The following is a 22,059-nucleotide window of genomic DNA, read 5'->3' as shown; positions in this document are numbered from 1 at the left end:
ATTATCTTCGATGATTCGATGCAAAAATAAATAAGAGAAATAGTAGAGATTTTTATTAATTGCGCTAAACTCTATAACCACAACTGGATTCGTACTAAGCTTAACGATTTTCTCTCCAAAATCCCGCATTAAAAAAATTGTACAAAGTGGTGAATTGTAATTTCATAATTTGTGAAAAAAATTGAATTTGGCGCCGACCTCTAGTGACTTATTGGTCCTAAGGTTGGTAATAAAACAATTGGCGCCTCATCAAAGTTGATTGTGTTTGCTTTTCGCTATTTAAATTGGAAAAAATGGTGTTAAACCAGTTATTTCGTACAAATTTTTGTGAAATAGTGCGAAAAAAACTTTCAATTCTTTGGTTGTAGTTGTTGGTGTACAGTAAAATCGTGATTTCAATGACTATCGGGTAAGTACCGAAGTTGGGTTATTGGTGGCGGAGTAACTTATAAATTCAACTTTTGCCTCTCGGCTGCAATAAAATCACATGATGAGTGTAATAGTAGTGAATTTTGTGAAGTATGCTCGATTTTTTAAGCCCCAATTAGAATTTCAAAGCGTTCTAACGCATCTCGATTTTTTCTAGACGCTTTTGAAATAGTGATGACGTCATTTACCATGAGACTCGATTTTCCTTTATAATAATCATACGTATTTTGAGTTTCTATTATTTAAGAATAATTGTTAATTTAGACTTTGTGAAGCGTTTTTAAAATTTTAATTCATATTTCGTATTTTTTTTTAACAAATCGCTGGTTTATTCCGCTTTGAGGCGTCGTGACTTCTTCTTCTGAATTATTGGTCGTAAGGTTGGTAGGTAATGAAATAATTGGCGCTTTATCAAATTTTGTGTTGTCTGTTTTTTGCTAAATAAAATTCGAAAAAACGATGTTAAATCGCTTGTTTCGTACAAGTTCTCGTGCAAAATGTGGAAAAAACTTTCAGTTCTTTAGTTGGAGATCCTTACGGCTCCTTTATTGTCTCCGATGATAGAAATAAATCATAAAAATATAAATTTTTTATTAACTGAGACGAACTATAAAACCAAAACTGGATTGGTTGGATGGTAAATTTCATAAATAACATTGAAACAATTATCTATTGATTATATACAAAGTGTACATTTAAAAATAACTATATTTACGACATGAAATATCAAGAGCACTTAAGTTTCGCATCTTAAAATTTACATTGAGCTGTCTTCATTGATATTAAAACATCTTATAAAATAACACATAGGATTTTGGTACAAGTGGTAATCATTTCGTTTCATTGAGGGTTCTCACAATATATACATTACAACCTTGACGCTTATAAAACACAACACAGGCCAATGAAGACAGAATTATTTACACACTCGCTTATTTTAAGAATTTTTAACAAGCAGTCCGATCAGCTTTCGGCTTTGTTACTAAATTGTGACCTTCTGAACTGTCCGAATCCGACGAATCGCCATCACTCACAGCCACCACATTGTAATTACATGTAACTTTAGGTTTTTTTATGGATACCCTGCTGTAGCCTCTCGGCGCTGCCTGAATACTGTTTCTCTGCAAACAAAACAATCAAACATTTGCCCACAAAACCCACACAATCCTCACCTGTAGAACTATAAAAACTGTTATAAAAAGGATTACTACACATAAAACGGCGATTATTGCCAGGCCCGTAATGAAATTAAACGGGCCGATCAATTGTAGAGTCGATACGGGTTGTGCTGAAAGCAATAAAGCTTGTACGTCAATCCTTCGTTTGTCTTCTTGCACCTTACACCCTGGAAAAATCGTGATCAGTACCCATCTACATTTTAAAAATAGTGGAAATAAAAAACCGACCTATGCAATTCCTGCATGAATAATGGCACTTTTGACACCCATATTCCGTCTTGTAATAACCCTCTGGACAATCAGGCCGGCACTCCCCGGCCAAAAGTTGCCAACCTTGCGGACAACTAACACACTGATTGTGTGCCGGACCGCTACACGTTTTACAACTCATGTAACATCTCGCACATATTCCTTTATCGCTGTAATAGCCCGTGGCACACGTGGAACTGCATTCGCCACTTTGCAACTGCAGAAAAAATGTGAGTATGTGACACGTGTGTGCGCATTAAAACGTACGTGTAATCCGGGTATGCACTCGCTACAGTTCATTTTCGAAACGCATTTAGTGCAAGTATGGAGACAGGGTTCACACAGACGGGTGCCTTTATCGTGAAAGAAGGTTTTATCACAGACGGCGACGCAACGAGTGTCTTGAAGGATGAGAGGGCTGGCGCAGGACAGACAGGCGTGTTCGGTGGGGCCGTCGCAGGATTCGCAAGTCGAGTGGCAGGGCTTGCACAGGCCGCCGTCGAAATATTGGTCTGGGAAAGAGAAAACAATTTACAATTTTACTTAAAATACAGGGTGATTCTTTTGTGATTTTTTTCTAATATAGCTAGAATTTTAAAATTTTGTATACGATCCAAGTCGACTATTCTGAGTACAACTAACTTATTTTCAAAATGGCTACGCTTCCGGGACAAAAAATTGGCGCCAAATTAAAAATTTTAAATAGTAACCACACATTTTTATTTCATATTTGAATTCACCATCTCAAGCTGAGTAAAATTTACCTTAGTTATTGGTACTTATCTGTTATACAGGATGTCTCAAAATTGACGCCCGTGCGTTAGGAATTTGACTCAGGAGGTTAATACAAATCGAAAGTTGAGAGTAAAAAAAATTCCAATTGTCTTTAGTTTTCGAGTTATTGATAAAAATGTAAATAATAAGCTTTATGCTGTCTTTCCAAGGAAGAGTATTATTAATTTTCTACGTTTTTGTATGTTAAAATGATACGATATTACTACATTATTACATTCGAGATTTTGTCGATTGTTAAAAGCTCGGTTATAAGTTAGAGGTTATTATGATGGCAATGCCGCTACAGAGGCTAGGGCATATGCGGAAAAGTTTATAAATCGCATTGTAGCGTATTTTGTAACAACAAATTTGGTAAATTCGCTTTTAATAAAATTTAATGTTTATATTTTAAATTTTAGTTTCGTATCAATAACTCCATAATGAAGGACAATCGGACAATTTTCCACTCTTAACTTTCGATTTGTTTTAGTCTTCTGAAGCAAACCCTAAAAGCACGGGCGTCAATTTTGAGACTTTTTGCCATATGTCAATTTTTTTGTAAAAATTTTCATTTGTAAGTGAATAATTTTTTTGCATTCGATAACCGAAGGTTTAAAAAGTCTTCTAAAATTTTCAAAATTGTCATCTGTCAAAATTCATGGCTAGTATTTTTTAAAATGGTTATCAAAAAACTGCTATAACTCAGTTTTTTCAAATGGAACGACCCTATTTTCTTAACGGCAATCGAAAGAACAATAATATTTATGGTGACTTTTATCAATACGTCCTATATCTATCTCTTACAGTTTTTGAAAAAATCACAAAAATATTATTTTATTATATATTTTATTTTATTATATATTTTATTTTATTATATTATATTATTTTACTTCGTGATTTAAGTTAATCAAGTAGACCTTGCAAAATGGCCAACAATTATCAAACTTCAATATTTAATTTAGTTTTTAGCTGGTTCATTATCAAATAAAGCAGTAAAATAACAATATTTGATTATGGTTTTTTATAACATAGTGAATTATGTAAAGTAACTCAGTCAGTCTGCCATCGAATTTTCAACTTTTAAATGAAAATGGTGAACAAATCTAACATTTCTTTTAATTAATAGCACAATTGTATCGTATTTTTCGAAAGTTATGTGATTAAAAATGAAAATAATGAGCTAAAATTCAATTTTTTGCGATTATTTCAAAAACTGTAAAAGATTGATATAGAAGATGTTATTAAAAGTCCCCATAAAAATTGATGTTCTTTTGATCGCCATTGAAAAAACTGTTTTATAATCATTTTTCAATCTTCATTTTTAAAAAATCATAGTAGCCTTGCAATTTGACAGCTAACAATCCTAAAGTCTTAAGAAAGCCCTTTGAACCTTTGGGTATCAAATGCAAAAAGAATTATTCATTTATCGTAAAGGGTTCATGAGCTGTGATATTTTAAATGAACCCTTGCAAGTGAAAATGTGCATAAAAAATTGACATACGTCAAAAACTATGACAGATAAGTACTAACAACTAGAGTACATTGTACTCAGTTGCAAGAGGCGAATTCAAAAATGCAAAAAAATAAGCAGTTATATTTAAAATTTCAAAGTTGGTGCCAATTTCTCGTAGTTCCGGCAATTCAGCCATTTTGAAAATAATTTAGTTGAACTCAGAATGGTCGATTTGGATTATATACAAAATCTTAAAGCTCTAAATATATTAGAAGTTAAAAAGTTTCTAATGTAGGCCCGAAAAGAATCAGCACAACGATAGTTGTGTGTGGTGTTCCAGCTCTATTGCTTCAAGCCTAGGTGAAGTTGCACTCCATCTAGGATGCGAATTAGATTAAAGTTCTTAACACAAACATATCATATTCTCGATGCAATTCTTGAAGAGTTTGAGTTATGGATATGTCCTACATAATGGGGATATGTCTTACATAATGGGCAGTATTAATATACGGTAGCAGGTGCTTTTACTAGTTATTTTACAGGTAATAATTGCTTACGCCTAAATAATTTTTGTAAGAAATCATTTAGCAATATATGAATTACTTAACAATTAAGACAAAATTACCGGTGTTTTTAGAATCTTAAAGTTGGTATATTACCACCCACGGGGTGAAATGATGTACGGAGCGTATATTACATTAGTGAATGTGAATAAAATTGTTTACCTATATCACAGCGTTCGCTTCCGTGGGGCACGCATCGGCCCTTCGCGTTCACTTGCCAATCGTCCAGACACGAAATGCAGGTCGTTTTGTTGCATTCCGAACACCCTGGAGGGCATTCTATACACTCGTGTTGATGTGGGTCGGCGTAGTGATGAGCGGGGCATTCCTTCACGCAACGATTTTCGTGCCAGAAGCGTCCTTGTGTGCAGGAAACACACTGAGAACTATTCGAACCGTTGCAAGTCTCGCAAGTTTCGTGACAAGGGGCACACCTAATCACACACATCAATAATTCAATTTTTACTCGTTTCGCTACAAAATTACTCACGTGTAATCTTCGGTTTCGTAAGTATTGGGAGGACAAAACGCGAGGCATTTGTTCTGGTAGAGGAGGAGGTGGTGGTCACAACTGGTGCAATGGTCGGGCCGGTCTTGACAATTGGCGCAGTTGGCTTGGCAAGGGGTGCAAGTCTTTGCGACGAAATCTAGGAGGGATTTTTCTATTTTTGGTTTCGTGGATTAAAACAAATCCCCTACCTTGGAAATAGCCTTCGGGACATTGCTGTAGACAAATATCCAGATCGACGACTCTCACGTGACCTGGTGAACACGTAAGGCAACTTTTTTGGTCCGATCCGGTGCAAGTCTCGCAAGCTTCATGACACGGCTGACATACACCCTGGGAATCGCCGTAACTGCGAGGTGGACAAGTGCTGACACAAGTCCTGAAAAATATCACACTTCAAAACTGCAACAAAAAAAAGTGGTGAACCAACCTATCCATCCGTTTATTTCTACAAGCTATACATTTAGTCGGTCCCCGGCCGAAACAACCTTGATCATCACATTGTTCATCACAGTTTTCTTTAGTTTCTTCATCTTCGTCGTCAATATTGTTATCGTTGTCTCGAATTTTGGTCTTTTTCCCGTCCAACGAACTGACGGCTTGTTCGGGCTCGGATCCAGCAAACGAATAAAGATTAGGGAAATTGTGAAAATCTTTGAAGAAATTATCGGTGACTTGAGTCACCGATTCGGATACGGTAGGAAATGTAAAAGTATTAAGCGGCGACTTCCAGGGACTAGATTGAGGCCTGCCTGCAGGTCTTACTCGTATGGGATTAACAGAAGTGCCGTAAAAAATCAATTGCCATTTTTTCAAAACTCCCGGTTGGTTCACGTGTCGATTACCAGCATTTACAATACGTAAAGTCCACCGGCCTTCAGCTCTTTCGCCCCAGAAATGAACACTTAAGAACGGCCAATCGTCGAAATTCGAACTGACGACGTCTCGTGGCCTTTCAAACAACAACGTTGAAGTCGTACCCATTGGAGAAATCAAAATAATGCGCAAATTGCCACGGGGGAAGAACCGCAAGGAAATCTTACATTGGACGTGTTCCAGAAAATGGACTTCGTTCAGTGAGTTACTACAAGCATCCACGTCCATATGGAAGTCCAAAGTCGTACCATACGCAGCGTCAATTTGCCGATCTTCGACCAGTTCTTGTGATTTGCAGATGTGCTGCGGTGGTACCGTAGTCCATTTCTCGGCAAGACTTACCAAAGCACCAGCATCCATAAGTCCATATCCAAATTTATGCGACACTTTCCGGCCAACCCCATTCGTAATCCAGCCACTTTCCTTCTCCAAGGGGGCCGACCGTGAGGTCAAAACCACCAAATATTGCATATCCCTCCAAGTCAAGCTCGGATTTGCCTCAAGCGCTAGGGCACAAATCCCGGCCGCTAACGGAGCCGAAGCCGAAGTCCCCGTATGTTCAACTGTGCAAATATGATCGGGGCGAAGTCTCGCGTCCATATCTACCGTCGCGACGCTTTTGTCATGACCTGGAGTTCCGGAACTGTACGTTGTGGCAAGCGTCGAGGAACACTCCTCCAAATACCACGGTTTGTAGCCTCCTTGGGTCGCACTAGAGATGCTCAAAGTGAAAATACTGTTGGTGTAGCCGTCGCAATTGCACGAATCTGTGTGTCTTCCACCGTTTCCAGACGCCCAAACGAAAATCGAACCTTTGCCTTTCCTGCCGCTGGTCACGCCATAAATGAAGGCACGACGGGCTAAAGGTCCAGGGCCGTCGACGGTTTTGCCGTCGTCTTCGGGGCCCCAGGAAGCACTGTAAATGTCGATGTGTTCGGGGTTGAGGCCCAGGGCGCGGGCCTCGACGGCGTCGTTCACCACGCCGTCCAGCATTCGTACACCTTGACGAAAGTTATCATAAATAATGGTGGTATTCTCTAATTATCTCTGTTGTACTGTTATGTTTATAGAATTTTAGCAACAGTGCTCTGTTAAAATAAGGATAACAGAGTTCCTATTTGTTCGAAAATGTAATTTTAGATATAATGGAAGTCGATTTTGACGTATGGCTTACTACTGGATCTAAATATTGTATTCGAAAATATCAAGACATTTTCTTAAAATTATCATTTTGATCTTGGTATCGCAAAAAGTTCCACTACAGTGTTAAACAAAGTGAATGCAGAAGGCAAGTGCAGATCAAGACAAAGAATATCCTTGTTTATTGAAAAAAAAAACACATTTTTTGTTTTGAGGCAATTTCTGTGGGATCTTGTGTCGGATTAGGTAATCAAATTGAAATCAAATTGTTTTATTTATGCTGTACAAAACTTATACGCAAAATAAAAGGGAAAAACAGAACTTGGACGAAACGAAATAACTATTGAAAGACAAAAAATGTTATTTTAAATAAATAACACAAATTTAAAAATCTATGTTTTATTTTCACGCAATACTGTTTCCAAAATGAAGAGTACACAGTGTTATTTTTTTTTATTTATACAAATTTTGGTTCCTGACGAATTGTAAGTTGTGTTCATTGCCCCTTAGGGTTGTCAAAGATTACCCTTGTAACATTATGGATAATTATACCAGTTGATTTTTTTCTAAGATCGATCTTATCCCCTTTCTTTGTATTCTATTACTTCAAAAACCAAAGGTCGAATTGCTTGCATGGTTCTAAGCTTCTAGTGTTATCCACTTCTCACATTTTTAATATAATTGGGAAATAAAATTAACTAGACGCCCTCTGGTGATGACTTTTGAACTATGTCGAAAACAGTAACGAAATTTTCGTAATTCCACATTTAAATTGTTTAACAATTTTGCGTGTATAGTGTTAATTGCTTACATTAGAGAGAATCACTTTAAAAGTACGTGGTGGTAAATACTACCTTTGACTTTGGTTCTGCAGTTTTTCGTGGTATAAAGTGTTTATTGTTGGAAATTGAAAGTGGATAAAAAGTAACAAAGATTTAAATTTTCATTACAAAGTGTTATCAAACAGTTGTCTAATTAAAGACTATAGTAATGGATCACTGCGAACACAAAGTTGGGCTCAAGAAATCAACAAATTAGTGAAGTTTGTGAATTTTAGGTTAGAATTTTTCCACTGATAAAATCATGAAATACTTCGATAAATCAACAAAACTACAATTATGATTAACAACTGCTAATACACTTAAACGTAAATTATGCCGAAAGGTAGGTTTTTCAATGTCTTTGTAATAATTTTCCAATAAAGAAAGTGAACCAAAAAGTCATTCGTTATTTTCTTATATTCGTTGTTTTCTCCGTCATCTCTAATTTGTCAACATTCGTTTCTTCCACCAAAGATACAATAGTCATTCCGCATTGGCAATGTAATAATTGTGAAGCCTCAAAATTCGTACAACGCTCAAAATATCCGAATAAACATTTTCCCGTCATTTATGGTTACTGTTTTCGACCTAGCTCAGTGGCGCCCCCAACGGCAACTTTACTTCCGAATTTCTCGTTAATTTGGTAAAACATCGCAAAAATTCACGATCTGTCACTGTCACTGTTAATTTATGGCGAGATTTTTGCCGCTGTTATTATATTTTATGGCTGTTATTTATCAGAGAATGTTACTGTAGAAATGTTGCTAACAAGGGTAACAGAATTTACAGAATACAAATTTAAATAACAGCTGTAATTTTTACAGTAATAGAGCAATAACATAGTAACAGAAGTTAGAGAATAGGACCATAAGTGCTGAAATGGCCATTAAAGCACTCATTTTTGTGTCACAAATTAAGGGCAAGAATTCCTCTATTTCACAAGTAAACGACAAAAAGACATATTTTATGTACTCTATGTCAACTGGCTAGGAGAGGGTCTATCAGTAGCGCGCAATAATTAATAATTTATTTGTCCATCCGGGTTAGAGGACACACATTTTTTTAAAATGATCCTTAAGTATCCTTATACAATGTGTTCAATAATGGTTGTTCATCAAATCGACTATTTTTATGAAATACAAATTCAATGTGTCCCTTCGTCCAAATGATAATTGTAGTTTCCAAGACACCTCTCTGAAATCGTTGAATTAGCTTTTCACTAATTTTTTGCAATTTTCGGTGAAGTTGTTCCAAGTTTTGAGATCCGTTTTTTTGTTGTTGTGTATTATTAGATTATTACGTTTTTAGATTCGAAGTCTTTGTGCATTATTTTGACGTTTATGTCACTATGACCGCATTCACGATTTAAATTAAGCGGCACATTACGTTCAAATTTCCTAGGTAACTTGATGAACAACCATTTCTGAACAGTGTGTATATATAAAATTTTTTGCTGACTCCGAACTCGAAGTTCGATTTTCTGTTTGGAATTGCCTCCATCATGAAAAAGACGTTTTTGTGGAAATTTTTGAAAAACTTAAAACTGGTAAAATTTTGTGTTGACATCGCCATACCTTTCTTCTGGATAAAGCTAGAAACTTCATTTTTTTGCACAAGATTCCCCAATGAATGTGGATTAAAACGAATAGACACAAGTTTTAGTTTTGACAAAATAAAAGTAAGAAAATTGTAGTTTTCTTGTAACGTTTCTTCTTTCTGTAGTGAAATTTTCGAGATGCAAGAATTTTTTTTATCCTAAAAGATAGACCTATACATAATCGAGATGAAATGAAGCTAATAGATTAAATTTGTTTTTGGTGTAAGAATCATTTCGATATTTTTAATACTCACCAATGTATTGCAATTTAAATTTACTGCGAAATGCCCTTGAAGTGGTGGTATTGCCGTGTATTTCCCTTTGTAATCGAATTAGCTTTATTTCATCTCGATTATGTATAGGTCTATCTTTTAAGATAAAAAAAATTATCGCATTTCGAAAATTTTACTACACAAATTTGAAACGTTATAAGAAAAATGCAATATTCTCAGTTTTCTTTTCTCAAAACTAGAAGTTGAGTATTTACGTTAAAACCTACATTAATTGAGCAATCTTTTGAAAAAAAAAACGAAGAGTCTAGCGTTGTACACAAGGAAGATATAACGATGTATGGTAGCGCTCAGCTCCATTTGCGTGTGCGTCATCTGACATTTCTGTCACTACGTTTACATAGTAGGGGCATAGCGGTGACAAACTATCAAATATTTTTTGAGGTTACGAAGTGTTTAAATTATGAGTTGTTACAAAAAACACAGATTCACAAAACAAGAACTAATAAACGCAGAATCAAAAACCTAACGAAACGCAAATCACAAAACACAATAAACGAACAGAAAATACTTGCGATTAACACCGATAACACTTTCGACAACCATGCGACGACGTCTATAATTTACTGTCAATGTCAGGTTGACAAATTCGTGACACTTGACGGTGTTGTCGAAGTGCACATGTAAATTAATGTTCAAGGATACCACCCTTAGATAGCCCTTAGCTGTTTAAATTTGCATTGTTTTTGATAATTTTTTATAGTTTTGTGTTGGTAATGAAAAAATGAAATTGATGACGCACACGCAAATCGAGCTGACCGCCACTATAAATGAAATATTTGACTCATTTTAAGTTTTTCAAAAACTCCAAATCGAGAAACTAAATTCAGGTTCGAATTCAGCAGAAAATTGCAAAAGAATAAGTGTTTAGTAAACGAGCCTCTTTTTTTAAATAAGTGCTTCCCGGCCTTAATCCAGGAAAATGAATGTACGACACCGAACTGAAGCAAACGCGCAATAGAAGGATCGCCGAAATCATAGGCCAGAACAGCTAGTTCGTTTTAAGATTTCTGCCAGCTAACAATTGACAATTTCAAATTAAAACAAAAGCAGCTTTATTCCCAAGAGTCCACCACTACAGGTGCAAAAGTAATTTATTTTCTCTTTAACACACAATGTTGGTGGGAAATAAATAATGTTCAAAATACACCATTTTTTTCAAGTTTTCAGGATTTTTTTCCGAATTAAATAAAGCACAGCATTTTAAAACACTTTTACAACTACAGCCCGAGTAGAAGAATGTATCCTGTAAATAACTTTCAAAAACGTTCTTCAAAACGCCTATAAAATACCGAGGAAAAAGGCTGAAATTCGTCGCTTTTTAGCGTGGGTATTCTCCCCCTTAAAGACAAAGCAGATTTGTTTATTGCTATCAAAAAATTCCCCATATATTTAAGTTCCTGAAGTTGGCCCCTCAAACGTCAAAATTCTGTTTACCCACAACAATTATTAAGTAATCGACATCGATCCAAAAATGTTTTTTGCCTTGTTTTGTAAGCATTAGTAATGTGATGCAAGTATTTATAGTGCCAATAAACCTAATTTGTAGGTAAATTCTTTGGTGGGGAATGAGCATAAATTAAGTATTATATTTGCAAAATTATCCGATGAAAGTTATTGCTTTTCCAATTTCAGCAGCTACGAAACAATTGCACCAGTTGCCTTAGCGACTCCAATATACAGTCAGTAATGTTGTCATTGTTCACAGCAATTTGAAACAAATATTGCCACAACCAAATATTTTTTTTCATATCGGACTGTTATTAAATATTCGCAAAAAATGTCAAAATAAATAAAAATTCTTTGATAAGGGTCGAAAGAATTTGCATGTAGTTTGCATTATTCGATAAAAAATTAATCTAATATTTTTTCCGAGATAAAATCTCGTTATAAATACACGTAGCGGACTAGTAAACGTCTTATGGGATTGGTTTTAATGCGAAAAACTTTGCATCCAAGTTTTTGCTGATTATCGATTATTCAAGGCGTGGTTATGCAAAATATGGCAATAAGAACACTGCTTGTGTGATTTAATTAATAACGGCGAGAAATTAACGCTTGCTTGTTGTTGCTCCTGAATATTTGTGTTGGCATGTTATTATCGAAGAAAAAAATTGACAATTAAATTGCTTTTAATTGGTGTTATTTTTTCGCACCCCGTATACGCTTTGGGCTTTTGATCGGATAAATTTAATATCGGTCGATCGTGTAAAGTTTAGTTGGTAAATTTTTGGTAGGAGTGGTCCGAAATGCAAATTGAGTTGCTAAAAGTTTTCGTTTGGCTTCGATGAATAAATTAAAACCATTAAGGAAATATAATTTAATGGAAACGTTAATGGTTTAAAGGACAAAGAAGATGAATATAAATTTAACAATAAAGTCCGCTGATAAAAACGTATGTGAGACCATTATTTTATAAAACACCCACACTGGATGATATTTTGCTTTCTGCGTATATGCAAAATTTAAATATCATTTTACGCAACCCTCACATAAATTGAAAGAAAAGGCGGAGCGAAAAACGCACAAACACACAACGAAATGAAATAGAAATCTGCGAAAATCAAAGTTTCATAAAAGTATAACGTTACGAGATGAACCTTTTTCTTTTGTGTATAAGAGTATATTGATTTCGGAGGAGAGCAAGACATAGCCGAATGAAACTCGTCGAGTTTGTAGAATTGTTTTATGTAATAAAAAGTAAATATCCTCCGTAGTATGCAAGACTCGCAATGCTCTTACAGCATAATTGGACCTTCGAGGCCTGTAATATAAAATGGTGACATTATTGTGTGTATTTCCCGGCCCTTATCCTTTATCTAGTTTTACATTTTCTAGATAGCAAGTGCATTTTCCGCAAAAATTTATTATTATTATCGTTTGCTTTATTATCGGTGGAAACCCGCACCGGGAGGCATTTACTTAGCTCGTAAAATTCACGAAACAACTCGAACCGAAAATATTTTCATACAAAATAGAAAACGGGATCATTTCTCAGATTGAATTATCAGATACTTTTCCGAATTTTTCCCTCGTTGAATTATTAACAACCGCACAAAAGTGAAGCGTTAAAAAAAATCAGTAGCGAGGGCTAATTAGCAAACTCAACAAACTTGTTTTGACTTATTGTTGAAATAATTAGAATTTACAAGCCACCGGACTTTTTCAAAATCATCCAAACTTTACCGAAAGAAACAGAACGGCGAGAGTTAAAACTTTTCACTTCCTCAACTGAATTAATAACTGCTGTTAAATGAACAATACGAAAATACGTCGCTTATTACTCGGCGCTAGTAAAACGAAGTAAATCCTTGAGCAATTAATTTAACGAAAACATGGCAAAGCTGCTGATATTTTAATAAAGACGAAGGAAGAAGTTTGTCTTTTACCTCCTATGCTCGAGTTGTAGGCGACGCCTATTCCGCAAAATTGGTTGTAAGCAACAGCAGCCACTTCGCCCGCACAACGGGTACCGTGCTTATTATCTCCATTATCTTGCGGCATGGGATCGTCGTCGTTGCCGTTAATGTCAGTGCTGGCCAGAGGGTCCTAAAACACAAAAATTCTAACAAAAAACGACATAACGAAACATAAAAACTCTACACAGCCGTCACAAAAAAAATTAAATCCACCTACTAACCACTTTGAACTGAAATTGTTTATCACAAGCTGCGCCAGCAAAATCGGTTTGCCAATTTATAAAACATTAATAAATTATTGACGGGAATGCTTCAATCAGTTCAAAATCAATAAATCACTATTGAAATCAAAATTGTTAAATTATAAAATTCATTAATAATGTTTAATTACAATATTTTAAATTTAAAAGACAAACGAATATTATTGATGTATGTATGGGTAATTTATTACACAATAACTAATTTAAACAAAACCCCTCAATGTCTGGTATAGCCTATGACTATTTTATTCAACTTTTCTATTTGACAAAATGAGGTACACCTGAACTCTTTGAAAATAAGTAGGTACTTTATGCAGATTTTTATAATTCAAATCAATTCACCTCCAACATGGAAACACCCTTTGGAAATAGTGAACGGGTAGCCCTTTGTGCAAATTCCTATTTTTCAATTTATCTCAAAAAAGCTTGACCAAAGTTTACTCAAAATACATTAGATTTGGTTTTGCTCCACTGGGAAGTTCACAGTTAGCAGAAAAATGTTTCTTTACATTTGATAATTCTTTCGTTTTATACTACACAATTAGTTTTTTTTTAAATATGCAGGGTGCTAGGGAATGGCTTAGGAATATTTCATATGTGAATTGTCATAATCAGACGAGTTAAAAATTCTTATATAATTTTTCCAAAAAGTGCGTATTTTTCAGAAATTTCTGTAAACCCACCGGTTGAGAGCCACTGTGTGGCTTATGACAGTTTATTAGCAGTTAATTTTTTTCATTAAACATAATGGAGATAGTGGCCCATGGGCGTTTTGAGAATTTTTCAAAATTGTGATCAACATGTTCATTTGTGTTTGAGGTTTGAATCCTGATCCTGACAAAAAAAATTGATTTTTTTTTCGTAAAATTTAATAACAGAACACAAATTGAAATAGAAGAATAACGCAGTAGACCAAGAAATTAATTTACCTTTGTCAACAATATTAAAATTTACGCTAATTTTTAATTCTAGTTCAGCGGTTCTCAACATTTGGGGCTTTAATTTCAGAACGATTTTTTAGGAAAACTATGCATTTTCGATTTACATAAATTTTGTTTAATCGATTTGTCTTGCCATTCTCTATGGGCCTTTAAATTTTTGCTAAACCATTCCCTAACACGCTGTATATCAACAATTTTTGTAGTGATTTCAGACAGGCGATTAATAGTTACTTTTGGAATTTGTCACCATTTTGATAATTTAATAGGCATCTTAAAGCACTCAACGTCATCAAGTGCGATGTCATAATAGTCAATATTTGACGGAACATTTTACGAAAGTATTTAGGTTGGCAAGAAGCAAATTCGGGACCGTAATTTTCGTATTCGTATTTTTGCGAATTTCACAAAATTCAGGGGGCGTCCATGCACGATTACCTCCTTTGTCATCCAAACTCTTGTTTCTTAACTAAACTTTGATAAAACAAAAATTTTACATCAATTTTTTACTTTCAAAATTGAGATATCACCAACTGTCACAAGGATCCCTAAATCGACTAAAGTAACAATTTCTGTTTAAAACGGCAAAAAGGCGGCAAAATACAAAAAATGTATACAAACGCCACTCGTTTTTGAAACTGAATTCGTGCTTTAAGACTGGTCTTATGAAACATGTTTTTTAATATACTAGTATGTTTGAGTGTAAATCGGACGCTTTATTGCACGAGTGAATTTTTAAACGTCGAGTGATAACGGAAGGTTTATGATCCACGAGGTGAAATAAATGAACCGATTTACACTAAAACGAGCTGAACACATTTTATTCTTCGAATTAGATTCAACAAAGCTTCAAATTGCTTTAAATCTGTAAAAAATAATCTGACCATTTCGTATTGAGAAATGCCAAGCAATTGTTATAACTTCCTTACACAGGAGAAAAGCTATAAATTTTGACAGTGTCGAAGAATAAAAAACTTATAAGCCACGTTTTTTTTCTTTTATTATTATAACTTCCAGTGTAACTTTGTATGTTGTCCAATTTTCCGAAATAATTATCCCTCACGACGTAATAAGTTGGTCCACTATTGTGACCGCTCTTTGTTATTTTAATTAAAAGCAAATTAACTGTTATTGGGTGAACGCTTTGAAAAAACTTTTGAGCAAACAAGCGCTCCAATCGATAGTCTGTTAATTTGGCTAAATGACTTTACTACCGTTCAAATATTTGATTTACGATTTTCCTAATTATTCGATAAATTTCAGGTACGCTCTCTCTGGATGATGCGTTTGCATAAAGATAGGGAAAGACGTGTCACGTACAGGTACACTTTGTGAGATTTTTCCGTGACTGAAAGAAAGGAGGCAAAAAGCGAACAAAATAAGTACCGAGGAAAATCAATAACGTCCTCATTTACAAGTCATAGTAGCACCTTGTAATTTTTTCCGCGCCATCACTTACGTAGTTTTGAGCCAAATCCGGATGATTAGTTTGTATGCCGTCGTCCAGGATTGACACGACGACTCCCTTACCAGTGTATCCTTTCTTCCAGGCTGGCGCCAGATTCATGTCCAATCCATCTTTGGCACCGCCGTTCTGAAATTGAATAAAAAAGTTGGAGGAATGTCTCAACAGGAGGACATCAAACATGCTCAACGGAGCTTAAACTATAAACACATACAATAAAAGAACTGACGCAAAAATCGAATCGAAAATTATGAAAAAAGTGAAATAATCGCAATCGCGTCAAAGTTTACCAAAGTTGGCCAGATTGTATTTAGAGACTTGTTCGTTTCGAAAAAGTTCTTGTTACTTTAACAACTTACAAAGTAGCTAATCCGGCTTAAAGTTATAATTTAATATGCAAAAACACTTGGCTTTTTCCGTTATTAATATTTTTCAATAAGCGAACACTTAACTAACTTTTAAACAAATTCAAACTTTTGCTAACCATTTTTGGCGAATTTTTTGCATCTCGCTTTAACAAATTGAAAATTTACGATCGTCTAGTGTTTTAATAACTCCGTCTGAAAAATTAATCCAACAAATTTTCATTTGCTAGGTTAAATATTACGTGGATAATTTGCGACTTTCAACCTAATATTTCTTCTCGTTTTTTGGGGTCGTGAAACATTCATTTTAATTTGTTCTACATTTTTACTCAACAGAATTTTTAATTATTTTTCGGACAAAAAGCAAACCATAAGTAACTATTAATGAGGTTGAAAACTTGTAGTGTTTTAGTTTCATCCTAGTTCTTGTTCTTACTTTAACTACAACTCAAATTTGCGCCACAGCTTTAGGCGAATAAATCTGTTCAATTTTTTCGCCGATAACGGCAATATGTTGACGATAAGTTTATCGTTTACGACTGCAATAAAAAAAAGTAATTCGAAGGGTTTCGTCATTAATCTCCGTCCCGAGTCCGCCAATGAATATAAAACCATAAGATTAAGTCGCCGTATATCCTTATCAAGGGCGCCAGTAAAACCGCTTTGAGATACAAGAACCAATAAAAATCCGCGAAAAGAAGTCGTTTATTATGTCCAACGATGAAGCTTTTAGCACCCCAATTTTACTACAACTGTGCAAAGCATAACCCGACGTGATAATATTTTTACGACATCCTCTTCTCTTTTTTTTAAAGCGACTTTAGCACCTGATTGTATCGACCGGGACATGAATTCGAAATTTATCTGTAATGTCTTTGTTCGATAACTCCGGCAGCTGTTACGTTCATAAAAATTCAAATGGAATCGTTGATTTGCACGAAATTGTTCGCTCTACGTATTGGATTACTTATACTGAAAATAATCGCCAGATATTCGACCATTCCGAGACACTAAAATCATATTCGAGCAAAGGCAAAAAGTGTAACAGATTCGTGTTTTTCCACCGTGAGAGTCGGTCAATAAAAAACTTAATTTCTGAGAATATCAGCATCAAGTTCCCGTTTTATTCAGATTTCAAACGAGCGACGATAAAACGCAAAGATGATAATAACTTATCCAGTGTTCGGTTGAAATTCTTGATAATTTTGCAATTTACGATGCGATATGACGATTTATAATGTCATTTGTCGGTTGTGTTTTTATAATCAAGGGACGCAAGAGAGAAAAAGTTGTATGGCATTGCGAAAATTTCCTTAACGGTGTGCCATTAAAAATAATTGCCTTTTTATCAGATTTGGAGAGAATTAAAAGAGAGACGAGTTAAATCCGGAGAAATGAAATTAATACTTTTGACTAAATTCCTTGTCAGCAAAAAATGTCAACATCAAACGAAGATATTTCAATGTTTCCAATTTCAGCGAAACGCATTACTACAATTAAAATAGGAAGTGAACACAAAGTCCTGAAACGTTGAACCAGGACTCTGCTTAATAGAAAGCTCGTTGAAAACATCGAGCAAATGAGTCTATGGAGTCGCTGGAATAATTTTAAAAAAATCCATCCCGGGTATTATTCCTAGCTGCATCGAAATGCACTTCAAAGGCATTGTTCGACGAGCTACGACCGATGCAATTAAAACATCCAGTTAGAAATTTACATTTTGCAAATACAACGGATTTATGTCGTAGAAATTCAATTCACTACAAACGACAGTTTATTTCTTATTTAACACAGAAAAACGAATCCAAACATCGAGGATACTCCACAACCCGGACAAAGCAAATACAATCCAGTCAACAAACCACTTGTTTCCTACAATATTAATAAAGCACAATTATACTTGTAAATAAAGCCAGATAGCTGACCGAAAACTCGTCCATTCAAACTTTGCAATCGTACACTCCTCGAAGTTACACAACCGGAAACACAATGCCGAGAACTACGAAAACCTAAGGAAAAAATGTTTTTCGCTTTAGTAGAATTTTTTGAGCTTAAATTCGAAATATTGATAATTTTTTAAATAAACAAAAATTTACCCCGGCGCATCCACCATTTTTGAAACATTAAATTTTATTGGTAACTTAACTGCATAATATACAGCGTGTTTCACCTAAGATTTTCGAGCATAAGGGAGCTGGTGCCTTACAATTGGAACAAAGAGATAGTCCAACAGAATACATGGTACAGTGTATTGCATCCACAGTAACCCAACCCAAATATTTTTGCTGTGAATGTATTGCCCTTGCCAATCACGACTCATTTACAAAATGTAACAACACTGTCGGAGTTCCGATTGAAAATGTTCAATGTGTATTTACATTACAAAGAAAGAATTATTACACCAAAACCTTTAATAAACCATTAAAAGCTGTACCATTTTCACTATAAGCACGTCTTGTTTTCGAAATTTAACCGAAAAACCATTCAATAACATCTTCTTGGTGGCCCCTGTGGCAAACGCACCTCGTAGGAACGGCCACTTTTAATATGTTTACCCCCTAACTAGCCCGCATACAGCCCTAAAGTAAAAAAATCTATGTCGGGATATTCGATTTTGTTTATTAACTGGTTCAAAATTAATTTGTAGCGGTTTTACAGATGCGCTTTGTTGCCAGGTTATTTTAGTTTATACCTTATAGTGTTTCAGAGAGAAAAAAATTCTGATCGTTTATTCATAACTCCAAAATTTAGACGGTGACCCACATTTCTTTCCCCTTAAAATAATTATTGAATATTGCTGAATGTTGATTTAGTTTTTCTAGTTTCTAGTTTTTTCTCCATACAGGGTGTATCAGTAGTCACTCCCCACCAAAAAGGTGCTACTGGTAACAGTAATAAAGATGGCAAAAATGCAAAAAAGTAGGTTTTTTATTCGATTGCGATATACAGAGGTCTAAAAGTCACCAATCCCAGAAGTTTTCTCCCAGGTGTATGCCGTAATGTAAAAGAGTCAAAAATTCAATTTTTAAAATTCAATATCTTCGAAATTAGACGGTCGATCTTTTTAATTTTTGTAATGATTTTGTAATAAACAATAATCTGTTAATATTTAAAAGAAATCTTAAGGCTAAAGAGGAACATGTTTTAGTGTGTTTCTAAGCCGTAAGATGGTGCGTAATTTATTTTTCTATTATCTTTTAAACCAATCACTTTTTTCGGAAACTAAAAAAAGTTTTGAACATAGAATCTTTATTAAATTTGAGGCAACGTAACACATTTTCCTTTTTTAAATTATTTTTGAAAAAAAAATAAGTGGTCGGAAGTGAGGAAAGCATTTCTTGAAAGCAGCTGTGTACGTATTAGCCACCAGCAAGATATTTTTAGTTATATAGAAAAAACTCAACTTTAAGTAACTAACAAAAAAATTGTGGGTTTGCTATTTAGGCAGAGAAACAATGGTCGTGGTCGAATTGGTTCCCGGGTGATGGTCGAATTGGCTCCCGCATGAGCAGGTAGGTAAAAAGGATTAAGCCAAATATATGTTAATATTTTAGATTTGTAGCTGGTAGAAATGTTCAAAAAATTATTTTCTTGGCACAAAATCCAACAAAAAATTTCATTTATTCATGGCTAACTGGTTATTTAAAAAAAGGATAATGTAGTTTTTTTAATTTTTTTTCGTCAAGTAATGACTATTAAGACATCTCACATGATGACGTTGCGTTCGTTAATATGTCTATTAATACTATTAAAGCATCAAAGTGGAGACAAATTACAAATATACTACTACGACATAGTACCCATTAAGTTCTATGCGCCTTCTCCATCGTTTTGGAAGTACTTGAATACTCGAAGAAATATTTATGCACAGCCTTTAAATTGTTAAAATACGATTTGTTTTTGAACGTTTTGGAACTTGTAAATTTGTTCATACACTTACAAACGCCATTTCTGTTATCATAATACTTTAATCTGTTTATCTGACCTACCTGACCGACGGGAACCAATTCGACCATCCCCGGGAACCAATTCGACTCCCGAAACAATTGCCTGTATTTTACGTTTTAGGAAAAGCGGTCTACCATATTAATAAGCTTTACAAAAAACTCCTACATAAAATATTGTATATTTGATGAAAATTGGGGATTCAAAAGGCTGATTTAACCCTGATATCTAGAAGTCAGTAATTATTGGTTTTGTCTCTTTTTTATATTTTTTGCATAACTAGTACTAGTATTACTCTTTTCTGCATCTAAAAAACTTGTAATAATCTCACGTACAAATCTGCGTTTGCAAAAAATGATTTATTATTTTCTTTATGCATGTGATTTTTTTCGGATTTTTTTACAATTCCATACAATAAAATTATTATCATTGAATTAAAAGTACATATTAATACTAGTGTAAATAAAATTAAAAATATAAAATCATTAATTAACCAAACTGTCATTTAAAACAAATGATGCTTAAATAATATTTTGTACAAAAATTTTTGACAGAAATTTATATACGAGTACCTACATTGAGAAGAAAAGTGAACATTTAAAAGAAAACGCTAAATTCTAGTGATTATTTCGAGTAGTTATGTGTTTTGCCGACTTGTCTGATCCCTGATCATCAGAAATCCTCATGACATCATGATAAAATAATTTTTTTACTGAAAATTAATTAAAATTTAACCTATTGTTTTCTAAAGTGAAAAACTTATTTTGTCATATTCCAAACTTTTGATCCTTTATCCGTTTTTGAGCAAAGAACACAAAAATTACTAACAAATAAATACTACTACAAAAAGAAAAAAAATTGATGTTTAATGTATTACTAAATTCAGTTTAAAGAATTAATAGGATAATTATGTGTATGAATAATACAAGGATACAGAAACATCGTGTTTCACATCTTCCTGTCTTTAGCTGATCGAAGTTTATTTTGCCTTCTCTTCCTCTTACCCCGCACTTGATTGTTGCGGCAAATTTTGTCAAAGTAAAATAAATACTCGCGTTTCGTTCAAAACTACAAAAAATTTAATTTGTTTCTTGGACGCATTCTGTTCGCATCGTCACAGTGCATCTTTCCCGTACACGTATTTTAAAATATGAATATTTGTTTAAAATTTTAATATAAAAACATTAATTTTTTTTTCAAAAAAGTGTTACGTTGTCTCACATTCCAATTATTCAAAAGACTCAATTCCATTTTTCGATTTAAAATTGAATTATAAATATCGCTAAAAACAAAAAAAATAATTTTATTACTACTTGTCTTTGTCGCACACTTGGTTTAACTCTGTCGTCCCCTTTAGCCTTAAAAAAGTGAATTTAGGCACCAAGTACCTTAATATCTCAGTTTCTCAGTTATTTGTTAACGGATTGTTATGAAATTTAAAATGAACATATTTTGGAAGGTGGTTTTTCAATTAGGAGCAAAAAATGACCTCAACTTAGAAAATATAGTTTAAAACAAGTTTCTTTCATTTACAATTAAGCCAAATTACCATTGGATTATTAAACCCCGAAAATAAGATGGCCACACCAAATAGCTTGGCTGATTTAAGGAAAAAATTAGATTTTGTTGTTTAAAAACTTGATCCAAATTTTTAAAGTAATGGAGCAGTCACCTTTTGAAACAATTGACGAAACAATTGTCATGTGATTGACGTGAATCAGTAATTATTGACAAAATAAAAATGCCTTTGGTTTCGTATTTTAACAAAGTAAAAGTTGTTCTTGCCCAA

General features: G+C 34.2%; 1 protein-coding gene across 1 annotated transcript in view; it reads right to left on the bottom strand.

The window, feature by feature from the left end:
• Positions 1–1,003: 1,003 nt before the first annotated feature.
• Fur2 (Furin 2) overlaps positions 1,004–22,059 on the bottom strand; it is a 68,462-nt gene continuing 47,406 nt past the window's right edge. The window contains exons 5-14 of the mRNA XM_964214.4: positions 15,955–16,089; positions 13,268–13,427; positions 5,585–7,031; positions 5,346–5,533; positions 5,137–5,293; positions 4,809–5,080; positions 2,124–2,368; positions 1,836–2,073; positions 1,602–1,774; positions 1,004–1,550 (exon numbers count right to left, since the gene is read on the bottom strand). Of these exons, the coding sequence (XP_969307.2) occupies positions 1,377–1,550; positions 1,602–1,774; positions 1,836–2,073; positions 2,124–2,368; positions 4,809–5,080; positions 5,137–5,293; positions 5,346–5,533; positions 5,585–7,031; positions 13,268–13,427; positions 15,955–16,089 (3,189 nt within the window). The 3' untranslated portion in view covers positions 1,004–1,376. The remainder of the gene's footprint in view (positions 1,551–1,601; positions 1,775–1,835; positions 2,074–2,123; positions 2,369–4,808; positions 5,081–5,136; positions 5,294–5,345; positions 5,534–5,584; positions 7,032–13,267; positions 13,428–15,954; positions 16,090–22,059) is intronic.

This window comes from Tribolium castaneum, chromosome 4 (assembly GCF_031307605.1).
Source record: "Tribolium castaneum strain GA2 chromosome 4, icTriCast1.1, whole genome shotgun sequence".
In the NCBI taxonomy this organism is placed as follows: Eukaryota; Metazoa; Arthropoda; class Insecta; order Coleoptera; family Tenebrionidae; genus Tribolium; species Tribolium castaneum.
Note: the sequence above shows the minus strand (reverse complement) of the source record. Positions and strands in the feature narration are given on the sequence as shown.